The following is a 12,699-nucleotide window of genomic DNA, read 5'->3' as shown; positions in this document are numbered from 1 at the left end:
TCTTGATAAAGCATCAGCAACAATGTTTTCACTTCTGGGATGGTGTTTTATATCATACGAGAACGGGAGAAGCTCCATTTTCCACCAAATGATTTTATCGTTTTTAATTTTTCCTCGGTTAGCTGGCTTATACATAAAAGATACGGCTTGCTGGTCTGTTACAATAGTGAAGTGCTTCCCAGCAAGGAGGTCCCTCCATTTTCGGACACATTCAACTATCGCATAAGCCTCTTTTTCAACTCTATTTCCGATGGGTTTAGTGAGTGGGAAAAGAATGCTACAGGCCTATCAGCCTGTAAGAGGGTGCCTCCCATAGCCTTTTCTTAGGCATCGGTTTCGCTAGTAATTGGTAGTTCGTCGTCGATAACCTTTGCAGATGATTCGGTGACGTCTTTCTTAAGTTTCTCGAAAGAATTCACAACTATAGGCAGCATGGGAAATTGTTTATTTTCAATCAGCCGTGTAGGGCCGATCTTCGGGAGAAATTTCAATTTGGTAGTAAGCCTTAGACAAATCAATCGTACTAAAAATATGATACTGGGCAATTTGGTTTACGAGATCCTCAATCCGAGGCAAAGAGTATGCGTCAAGTAGGGTGAAACGGTTACTAGTTTTGGAAAAATCAACCACCAGTCGTTTCTTTTGAATAGCTGGTTTCAATGACGTCTTTAAGCAGTTGAAGAATTTCCTTTTCAATAAATCGGGCATCCTCCGTACGGTAGTTTTGGGATTTTGTAGCAATGGGTCTGCAATCAGGGGTCAGGTTTCGGAACAATTTTACGGGGGCACAACTGAGCTTGGTTAGCGCGCAGATTTTTAAGGCATCCTGAGATCCACCAAAAGAAATAGTAACGCCCCGGTGTAGTTTCAAACGGAAATATAACAAACTCTCACCAACTTTCTTATGGTGATGCTGTTATTGCTTTCTGTTTGGTCACCAATGATACAAGCAACAAAGCGGTAATCAATCACTCTTGTGGGTTGAACCAGCTTCCTCCGATGGAAGTTTTTAAGGATTATTACATTTGAAAGTGATTATTACATTTGAAAGTGATTACATTTGAAAGTGATTACATTTGAAAGTGATCCTCAGATGCATGCATGTCATGATCAACGCAGATAAGGATGCAAGGTCTTTTGCAGTTATTGCAGAGAGGTATTGACGTCCTCCTATAGTGCCTGCTATTCCAAAATAGTCACTCGTAAAGTACTGACCAGACTCAATGCTGCTTAACTTCAGTGATTATGATAATGATACCAAAAAATAAAAATGATGATCATGGTATACTTTAAAAGCAGAATTTATTGTGATGCTGCCACTTTATTGATGTTGATGATGGTGTTGTTGTTGTTATTATGTTGTTGATATCGTTGTTGTTGTTTTTGTGTTATTATTCTTATGTTGTTGCTGATGTTGATATCGTTGATATTGAGGGTGTTATTCTTATTATTATGTTGTTGTTGATGTTGTTGGTGGTGTTGTTATTATTATGTTGCTGTTATTATTATTATGTTGTTATTATGATGCTGTTGATGTTGATGTTGAAGTTGATATTGTTGTTGATCTGATTTCCACATAATCACTCAGAACCATCAGACCTGAATACTTCCTGTCATTAAAATGATCATTTCCAATCAAAGTAATTATTCAACATGGTATTTTATCCCAACCAATTTCTAACAATGCTCCACACATGCATACATGTGAATGAAAAAAAAAACGAAATAGCTCAAAAACTTGACCTGATTGAGCAAAACCAATCGGGTTTTGGATTCAGTGCATCATCTGAAAAATGCAGACAATAAATTTGTTGTTGACCAATGTAACGAATAGGAATATTGAAAATTTTCAAAGACCACCGATTCAAAACAACAGCCGCTTCAGAAAACAATAATTCTTCTCCCTTTATCCTAAACATAGCTAATGGAATGTGAGGACTAAAGGAAAAAATAGGAGAAAAATAGTTACAAGGGTACCGAAAGTGAACCCAAGATCTACTTTCTACTTTGCATATACCTTGTTGTAAGAAGGGGTGTATCCAAAGTGATACATTTCTTTCTTCCGCACACCTCAAAGTGTCAACGAGTTTCAAAATGTCTGCCGCAAAGCAACGCACAGCTACAATGCAAAGCAATGTGTCCAAAAAAAAAAAAAAAAAAAATTCCTTCCTAACTCTTCCAAGCGACCTGCTTTATGGAACCCAGCACACCTCATTTGCATGCATGTAGCGCGACTTTGCGAGATCGTCTGAGACTGTTCACGACGGTGTGTGTTAAAACCTCACAGACGCCATCTTGGATCTCTTTTCGTCCCAACTCGCAGGAAAGACAGACACGAGGGCGTTTCCCCACATACCTTGTTTATCTTTTTTGCTTTTTTCTTCGCCCCTTAGTACAGATATGTCAAACGTGCGGTCCAAGGGTCATATGTAGCCCATTGCAAATTTATTTTCGGCTCGAACAGACAGCTACTTTGAAAAAGGTGTGTGTGGGAGGGAATTATGAAAATACAAGGGGTGTCAATAAAGTAGTGAGAATTTCTTATCTTTCCTAAAGCGAAGATAACTCGCGTTAGGAAAGTTTTTTTTTGTTTTTACTACATTGAATTCACTGATTGAAATTCTAGAACGTCATGGACACAAGTTTTCCGAGTTATCACTATCTTTATTATCAAAGAAGTTACAGGCAGTTACATTATGAAAAGTCAATAAGGATTAATAATAATTCACGTCAACAATTTTCAGAGAACTAAGTTGATTGATCTTCTCTGATAAAACTCGAATGGACAGAAATTTCAGCTTGACATATGAAAGTTTGTCGACATCAAGAGGTACCAAACCTCGGGACAAAACATGAAAAGTGTTTTAATACTCGTCCTTTTTTAACTATTTTTTATGTTTAGATACATTGTATTTGTTGCTGTTGCATTCAGATAAAATTGAAAATTGAACCATTAAATTAAAATTTTTGTTTATATATATATATATATATATATATATATATATATATATATATATATATATATATATAAAAGACAAAACGACCGTGCGTGTTTTTGTACGTTCAACAAAGGCTTTTTTCACCGGGGGGGGGGGGTCGCGCGAGGAGGGGGGAGTACTATTTTTTACAACTTTTATATACACATTAGATTGCAATATCTAAGATTTGTGAACAGACGTCGTTTGTGTAGATTCATTTTGATTGACTTTTATAAAATTTCCGCTATTCTGCCCTCTTGCGTGTTTGTTTGACTATTTCGTATAAAAGCGAAACTAATCGAAACAAAGGATGTGCCTTGTCGTTCATGGCCAGGAGGTCCAGAAGGTAATTAGCTTGGATTACTGTGGGGAAAATCCCTCATATCAGACAATTGCTATTCATTTGGACACTCCCATTTAATATGGAGCTGGTTTTCCCCAACATCGTGGGGAAAGAAATACGGCCGGCGGAAAGCTGTAACCTTAACTGGCTAACAGCGTGAACTCATTCATTTAACTTTCGCTTTCTGCATGTCAACTTTTTGATCGCTAAATTTGAATGATTTTCCGTTCCTATGGCCTCTTAGCGCAGTGCTAAAATCTCATGTTTTCTTTCACTTTCTTTTCCCCTTCGCATCACGTCACGGATTCGAGCCTACCTGCCTACTAACACTTTTTTTCTTTTTTCCACATTCTATTCCTCCTTCACTCTTTGGGTTCGAGCACTTTTTTTCCTCCACATACACATACTAACACCCGGGCAACGCCAGACACCCCCGCTAGTATTGAAATAAAGAATACCTTTATATCTCATGCTAATTTTCTTATAATTTTTGTTTAGATTACAAATACGTTTCTACTTGCATTCTTGAATAAACCAAACTATTGAGTGTTTTTAAGTAAAAAGTAAAAATATTATGAAATAATTTTTATTAAATGACTTCAGTTATAAATTGTAAGAGTGTGGTCCTTATGGCAGCACAAACTGACTCCTATGCCTCTTGCGGAACTCTGAGTTTGACATGCCTGCCTTTGTATTATTACAAAATAGACATGCACTTGTTAATAATCTGCTGCAAAATTAGACAGGAAAAGATAACTCAAGTCACTTTCAATTTTAAACAACATCTACTTTTCTGGGTAATTTCCAAGTTTACTGGCATAAATTTTGGATTTGTTATGGAGGTTTGGGCAAAGATAAACGTTACTCTTACTATCGTGTTTTTTTTTTTATTGAGGATCTCAGTGTGGGGAACACAATCTTCCAGAACAGGCGCCTAAAACATACACACACATCATAATATATAATATAAAACAGACACACACAAAATGATATATAATAAAAAAAACACACACACACAACATAATATATAATAGAAAACACACACACATAACATAATATATAATAGATATAAAATATTACTTACTCTTCATACAAATAAAAGAGTTGTATGTATATTCTTTAGAGACACCTTCAGCCTAGAAAATATAATTTAGAAAAACATATATATATATATATATATATATATATATATATATATATGAGATTAAAATACACATTATATGATGAAAAGTTGTGAAGTCAGAATGCATAAAAGACAGAAAAACAATTTTGACTCTTCCTCTTCTATTAATTTTCAAATTTCTTTAACGATGGCTATTTTATTATCCAAAATTAAGAAAAAAGTTAAAAAATAAATCTAATGATGTTTTTAACAAAATATTTTGAATCTTAAACATGATTTCAAAGATACTTTTTCTGTTTTATTCAAAATTTCAAATTTATTAAAGATGCTTCTAAAAGGTTTTGCCAAACCTCATTCCACTACTGCGACCATGCAACTAAAAAAGTTTACAATAAAGAGATGTTCTTAACCTTGCATGATCTAACAACTATGACTGCCATATCAATTACAACACAAGATCAGCATGATTCTGATTACAAAAAAAAAACGAAAACGCTTTCTCTGATGAAGGATATTTTGTCATCCAATATTATAATATATAATGTACAATAATGTAAACAATATATAATGACAGATATTTTGTCATTAGTAATAGAGGAGGAGTAAACTTTAATAAAAAAAATCTAAGAAATAAGCGAAAAAAGATCATTATTTTTGTACAACTTGTTCTTATTTGATTTTTTATTCCTCAAGGGAACAAACAAACGAAAGTAAAAACATGATTGTCTCCCTTATACTCTAATTGGTTTTTATAATTTAGGAACCTGCAAACCTTGCCTTGTGTGATAGTCAGACAAGATAAAGGTAAGAGTCAATAGTGCAACCAGACTATAATAGCAAAATACGAAAAACTAAAAAGTCCATTTAAAACAAATAAAAACAATGGTGTCTATTGACTTTTTGCGTCAATTTCAACTAAAAGCAATATCTACTTAATTGGCATGTCAGAAGTACTTAAATATTACTGTATTATTTTTAAAAAGTACGAGTTGTTTTTATCTTTATCGTAAAAAAAAAACCTCACCATATTTTTGGGGGAACATGTGACATAATAACAAAGGAAGTAGTTATGCAAAAAATAAGGCAAGTAGCCCATATTTATGATTATTCAAACATTGACAATAGTTACATGCTATTTACCTCCCCTTGGAACTCTCCAGTAGGTTTTAGCCAAACATTTTCACTAATTTTCATCAAAAATTGTTTTCTTTAATAGTTTTTTTACCTTATCGTTTTTCGTCATTTTTGGATATATTCATTGCTGTTACATGACAATTAAGTAGGGAGCATTGGTTTGCTTTGAAATTCAATATTAAAAATTTCGAATTTCGCTATTATAGTGTAGTTGCAGTTAATATATATTTTCAACTTACATTTACAAGTAATTTTTTGGAGATAATGTCTGTAACCAAGTTTCTCTTGATAAGTTTATGACCGCATTCTCCATTATTGTTGTTGTTATTTGACTTAGCCTGAAATAAAAGAAAAAGAACAGAAAACGTTTACAAATCTCATTAAACAACTTTCTACACTAAAATGAATTTCAACAGAATTATAACAATGACGTAATGAATATGAGCACATCCGGGTCTTTCCTCCTTACTCAATTGTGATTGGCTGATTGAGTATAAATGCCGACTGGTAAAGCCACCTATGAGAGACATTGAAAGGTAAGCAAGCTTCACGCTAGGAACATCAGCTTCGACTACGACACACGTTTCGTACAGCGACTTACCAAATTTATTACTCAAATTGAAGCAAAACCGTTTGGCTGCTTCAAAAGATATATTTCCCTTTCACAGGATCACCTGTATATTTGATGCGTTTTTAAGTGCAGTCCCTATACATCAGCATTCTAGAATGACTGTATCCCTGAACTCAAGGCCAGAAATACCAGTCCAATGTGACCATGGTAAGGATTGAGTAAGAAAAAACTCAGAAAAAAAAAGTGAATAAATTATGTCCATACAATAAAGAAGAGAAGACTAAATGTCATGGAAGAATTTAGCTCAGAGGAAGGTGATGTAATGAGCAAGATTGTGATTGGCTGGTTAACCCATAAATACCAATTGATGAAACCACCTGGGAGAGATGACAAAAGGTATGCGAAGGACGTCTTATTAATGCAGCTAAGTTATAAATTTTGTAATATTTCTTTTCTAGATGCAAGTGCTAATATTATATTTATTTCAGTTTTTAATTTTTATTTCATTGTTTTATTAATTGTGTAAATGGTTTTCTCGTGGAAAGATGTACCGAATCTATCTATTTGGAATATATATCTTATTTTATTTATTTATTTTTTTAATTTTTTTTTTTATTTATCTATTTATTTTTTTATCATAATTTTTTTCCTTGTCTATAAATGTTTATATTTTCCAAGTTCATAGCATAACAGATTTTGCAATTGTTTTTATTTTCAGTTGGTGAGAGAGGAATCTTTCACCTTATCCCCTCTTAAACACACCAAATGGACTTCTATTAGTACAATACTTAATTTTTTTTTTTTTTTTTTAATGGAGAGTAGACAATGCATTGTGGATGCGTTATCAGCAGCTCCTGTTACTCTCGCTTCTCTTTATTTGTCCCTCAGTCCTCATTTTTAATGAGTGATTTTTCTGACAAAGGGAGAAGAAAAAGCTGTTTTCTAGGTTGGCAGTATTTTGCGTGAACAGCCGCCAAGTATGTCGGAAATTTTCTGTTTCTATGTCTATCCTTGTAGCCATGTCACTAGTAAGGGTGTTGGAGGTAAACGTTTTATCTGGGCTGACATTATCTGCCTGTTAGTCAGGGACCCGAACCTTGGATTAACCACTAAGGAGGCTGTCCTATCAGCAAGTGCAAAGTACTGGGGCTGCTGTGTTGCCATTTGGTGAATGGATTCTGGACCATGCAGTAGCTTCTGGTGGGGCCTCTCGATGCCATACTAGTGGTTAATTGTTACGGCTTTAACTTTTCATGTGCTACAAAAAAATAAAATATTTCTTCATTTCTATTTCTCTCTTATTTTCCCTCTCTGCCCTGCTTCAGGCATGTCTGTCGACCTAGTCCACAAATCTCAAAACACCATCATGAAAAGTCTCAATAAAAAACACACGATTAAACCCGGATCTCCAACGTCTAATGTAGACCCTCAACTACCAGGTCTCCTTTTCTAACATCAGGGGTCTATGTTCTAACTTTCCAGAGGTTGAAACCCAATTACAGGAGACTAAACCAGACATATTATTTCTAAGTGAAACTGGCATTGGACAGACCATTTCCCTAGATGAGTTGGTAATTAAAGAATACTCTAATTTAACTTTCAAATCTGACCTCCAAGATCGCCATGGGCATGGAATATGTGCCTATATAAAAGATGGCTTTCTATGTGGTAGGGACATCTCTAGAGAAGATCCTATATGTGCTTCCGGGTTGCACTAGCTCAAACTACTGCATTTATATTTGCTCTCTTAGTAACTCCGCTGTTGTGGGGGCCTATCTTTAAAAGCATATCTGAGAAAAATGACCACGCCCTATCTGCTTATCCTTCAGCTAATATTCATGTCTGTATAGACTTCAATTTTCACAATGTGGAATGGTTAACTCACTCAAACAAGACCGATGATGAGGGGAGGTTCTGTCATGATTTCTCCATTGCTTATGACCTCACTCAGATTGTTTATGAACCTACCCATGTTCCCGATACTGACGGCCAGTATGCAAGTCTCCTAGACCTCTTTCTCATAACTTGCCCTGAACTGTGTTCAGCTTCTGTTCTGTCTCTTGGGTCTTCCGACCACTCACTTGTATCAGTTAAGATAAAAATGAATTGTAATAAGTCCCCAGATGTACCTCTCCACCGTACAGTATATCGATACTCTATGGCTGACTGGGATAGCTTCCACACATTTATATCAGATCTACCTCTGCGTTCCATGTTTAAAAAGGATGTGTCTTCTATAGTATCAGACCTGACAAAATGGTTAATTGTAGGTATAGACTGTTTCATACCCTCGAAAAAATTCCAGCAAAAACCTAACAGCCAGCCATGGTTATCTCCGGAATGTGCTGCTGCCATTGCGCATAGAAATCACTTTTTCCATTGCTTCCAACGTAATAGATGTACAGAGACTAAAGCCGCTTTCAGAACTGCCAGCAGCCACTGTAAAAAAGTAAAAAAGAATGCAAGAGAGTTGTATACTCAGTCCGTCAAGTCCAAAGTAGCTGAGCAGTGGCTTGGTTCCCACCAATTTTGGCAAATAGCAAATAGAATCCTGAACAGAAGCGTGTGCCCAACTCTTATAAATGGACCTGAGGTAATCTCGTCAGCATCAGACAATGCCAAACTCTTTGCCAAGAACTTTGCAGCTAATTCTAACCTTTGTGACCAAGGCTGCCAGCTTCTAATATTTCCTCCTGTATCAGAAAACATGCTATGTGATATACAAATATCTGTACGTGATGTTGCCAAGCTAATCAAAAACCTTGATTCCAGTAAAACAACTGGCCCTGACGGTATTCCAATTATAGTACTCAATAGACTTCAACCAGAACTTGCGCCCATCCTTACAAAACTGTTTAAATGTTGTCTTAAGAACTGCTTCCCGTCACCCTGGAAAATCTCATCAGTATGTCCTGTATTTAAGAATTCAGGTGATTGCTCATCTCCCTCACAGTACTGAGCAATATGTCTCCTGTGCGTCAGGAGTAAGTTGCTGGAATCTGTGTTAAATAGAGAAGTAATCAACCATCTTAGCAAAAATAACCTTCTTAGTGACACGCAATATGGTTTCCGTTCTGCTAGATCTACAGCAGATGTGCTTATAGTTATATCTCATAGGATTAGCGAATCTCTTGACAGAGGCTACCTTTCTGGGGCCATTGCTCTTGACATATAAAAGGCTTTTGATAGAGTATGGCATAAAGGTTTACTTCACAAGATCTCCAGCTACGATATAGCTGGAAATGTCTTCTCAATTAAATCATTTCTCTCTGATCGGTTCATAAGAGTAGTGGTTGATGGGCAGAAATCAGAAGCTCTTAGTATTAATTCTGGAGTCCCTCAGGGGTCCATCCTGGGCCCAACTCTCTTCCTGATCTATATTAATGATCTTCCAAATTACACCCTTACATCATTTGTAGACATCTATGCTGATGACACTACCATCTATAGTAGCACATCTAAGACCGTAATTGACCAAGTTCTCTGATTTCTCTTCTCTGATCTTGAGCAAGTGGTACTATGGGGAAAGAGGTGGCTTGTTACTTTTAATGCATCTAAAACCAAGCTTTTATCTTTACATCATCAATGCTCTGATCCCCATCTGGTATCAATTGAAATGAATGGCTCTTGTCTTGGGGAGGCTTCATGTTTTGACAAGCTTCTGGGCTTGATCTTTACTCCTGATCTTAAATGGAACACATACATCAAATCCGTTGCCAAGGCCGCTGGAAAAATGGTGGGATCCTTCTATCGATCCAGTAGATATCTCACTGCTGATGCAATTCTCTATCTATATAAGAGCCAGGTACGTTCAAGGATGGAGTACTGTTGCCACATCTGGGCAGGAGCTGCTAGAAAGGACTTATCCTGCCTTGATAGAGTTCAAAATAGACTTTGTAGCCTTGTGAGGGATATCCTTTTCTCTTCCCTGCAACCTCTTTCTCACAGAAGAGATGTTGCGAGTTTGTCTCTGCTTTATCGTTATTTTCATGGCAAGTGCTCGGCTGAGCTCCATTCTATGGTCCCCCCTCACCAAACTTTCACAAGAAACACCCGTCTAGCAGAAAACACTATCACTGGTTTGCCCCACTCTTTATCTGTGCCTAAACCTAAACGTAGATTCCATGAGCAAAGCTTCTTTCTTAGAACTGCATGCCTATGGAATTGTCTTCCGTTTTTCTGCTTTCCAGCTGACTACAATATGGTTGGCTTCAAGTCTACCATAAAAAAGTTTTTGATGAGCCCTTCCGTATAAGTTAACAAATTTACCGAATCTCCATTACTAGCGGTTACTATATTGTCCAATTTCTACTGTACACTCTTTAACTCTTATCCTCGAGTGGCCTCTTGGCCTTGATAAGTGGTGATGCCTATGTAAAAAAAAAAGAAAGAAGAAGCTTCATGCTAGGAAACACCTGCTGTGACTACGACGTTCGTTGTTGTGTATAAAAGTACAAAAGATTCATCCTGATGTGTGTACGTGCCACTTAATATCTATGGTAGTGCTTCACTATCTGAACCCTAATTTATTGTGTTGTTCCAATCTATGTTCCAATGTTATGATTGTCTAAATTTTCATATGCGGGTGTGTGTGTGTGTGTGTGTGTGTGTGTGTGTGTGTGTGTCATACATGTATTTTCGACATATTATATATATATATAATTTTATGCATATTATATATATTATTTTATGCATATTATATATATTATTTTATGCATATTATATACATTATTTTATGCATATTATATATATTATTTTGTGCATATTATATATATTATTTTGTGCATATTATATATATTATTTTGTGCATATTATACATATTATTTTGTGCATATTATATATATTATTTTGTGCATATTATATATATTATTTTGTGCATATTATATATATTATTTTGTGCATATTATATATATTATTTTGTGCATATTATATATATTATTTTATGCATATTATATATATTATTTTATGCATATTATATACATTATTTTATGCATATTATATATATTATTTTGTGCATATTATATATATTATTTTATGCATATTATATATATTATTTTGTGCATATTATACATATTATTTTGTGCATATTATATATATTATTTTGTGCATATTATATATATTATTTTATGCATATTATATATATTATTTTATGCATATTATATACATTATTTTATGCATATTATATATATTATTTTGTGCATATTATATATATTATTTTGTGCATATTATATATATTATTTTGTGCATATTATACATATTATTTTGTGCATATTATACATATTATTTTGTGCATATTATATATATTATTTTATGCATATTATATATATTATTTTATGCATATTATATATATTATTTTGTGCATATTATATATATTATTTTGTGCATATTATATATATTATTTTATGCATATTATATATATTATTTTGTGCATATTATACATATTATTTTGTGCATATTATATATATTATTTTATGCATATTATATATATTATTTTATGCATATTATATATATTATTTTGTGCATATTATGTATATTATTTTGTGCATATTATATATATTATTTTATGCATATTATATATATTATTTTGTGCATATTATATATATTATTTTGTGCATATTATATATATTATTTTGTGCATATTATATATATTATTTTGTGCATATTATATATATTATTTTATGCATATTATATATATTATTTTGTGCATATTATACATATTATTTTATGCATATTATATATATTATTTTGTGCATATTATATATATTATTTTATGCATATTATATATATTATTTTATGCATATTATATACATTATTTTATGCATATTATATATATTATTTTGTGCATATTATATATATTATTTTGTGCATATTATATATATTATTTTGTGCATATTATACATATTATTTTGTGCATATTATATATATTATTTTGTGCATATTATATATATTATTTTGTGCATATTATATATATTATTTTATGCATATTATATATATTATTTTGTGCATATTATATATATTATTTTGTGCATATTATATATATTATTTTGTGCATATTATATATATTATTTTGTGCATATTATATATATTATTTTATGCATATTATATATATTATTTTATGCATATTATATATTATTTTGTGCATATTATATATATTATTTTGTGCATATTATATATATTATTTTATGCATATTATATATATTATTTTGTGCATATTATATACATTATTTTATGCATATTATATATATTATTTTGTGCATATTATATATATTATTTTGTGCATAATATATATTATTTTGTGCATATTATATATATTATTTTGTGCATATTATACATATTATTTTGTGCATATTATACATATTATTTTGTGCATATTATATATATTATTTTGTGCATATTATATATATTATTTTGTGCATATTATATATATTATTTTGTGCATATTATATATATTATTTTGTGCATATTATATATATTATTTTGTGCATATTATATATATTATTTTGTGCATATTATATATAATGTTTTGTGCATATTATATATATTATTTTGT

General features: G+C 32.7%; 1 protein-coding gene across 4 annotated transcripts in view; it reads right to left on the bottom strand.

The window, feature by feature from the left end:
• LOC145259799 (pregnancy zone protein-like) overlaps positions 1-12,699 on the bottom strand; it is a 313,594-nt gene that overhangs the window by 68,120 nt on the left and 232,775 nt on the right. For all 4 annotated transcript variants that reach the window (XM_080117581.1, XM_080117583.1, XM_080117582.1 and 1 more), the window contains 2 exons: positions 5,818-5,916; positions 4,406-4,457 (listed from right to left, as the gene is read on the bottom strand). In XM_080117581.1, the coding sequence (XP_079973707.1) occupies positions 4,406-4,457; positions 5,818-5,916 (151 nt within the window). The remainder of the gene's footprint in view (positions 1-4,405; positions 4,458-5,817; positions 5,917-12,699) is intronic.

This window comes from Euprymna scolopes, chromosome 35 (assembly GCF_053919585.1).
Source record: "Euprymna scolopes isolate OS-2025 chromosome 35, ASM5391958v1, whole genome shotgun sequence".
Classification (NCBI taxonomy): domain Eukaryota; kingdom Metazoa; phylum Mollusca; class Cephalopoda; order Sepiida; family Sepiolidae; genus Euprymna; species Euprymna scolopes.
Note: the sequence above shows the minus strand (reverse complement) of the source record. Positions and strands in the feature narration are given on the sequence as shown.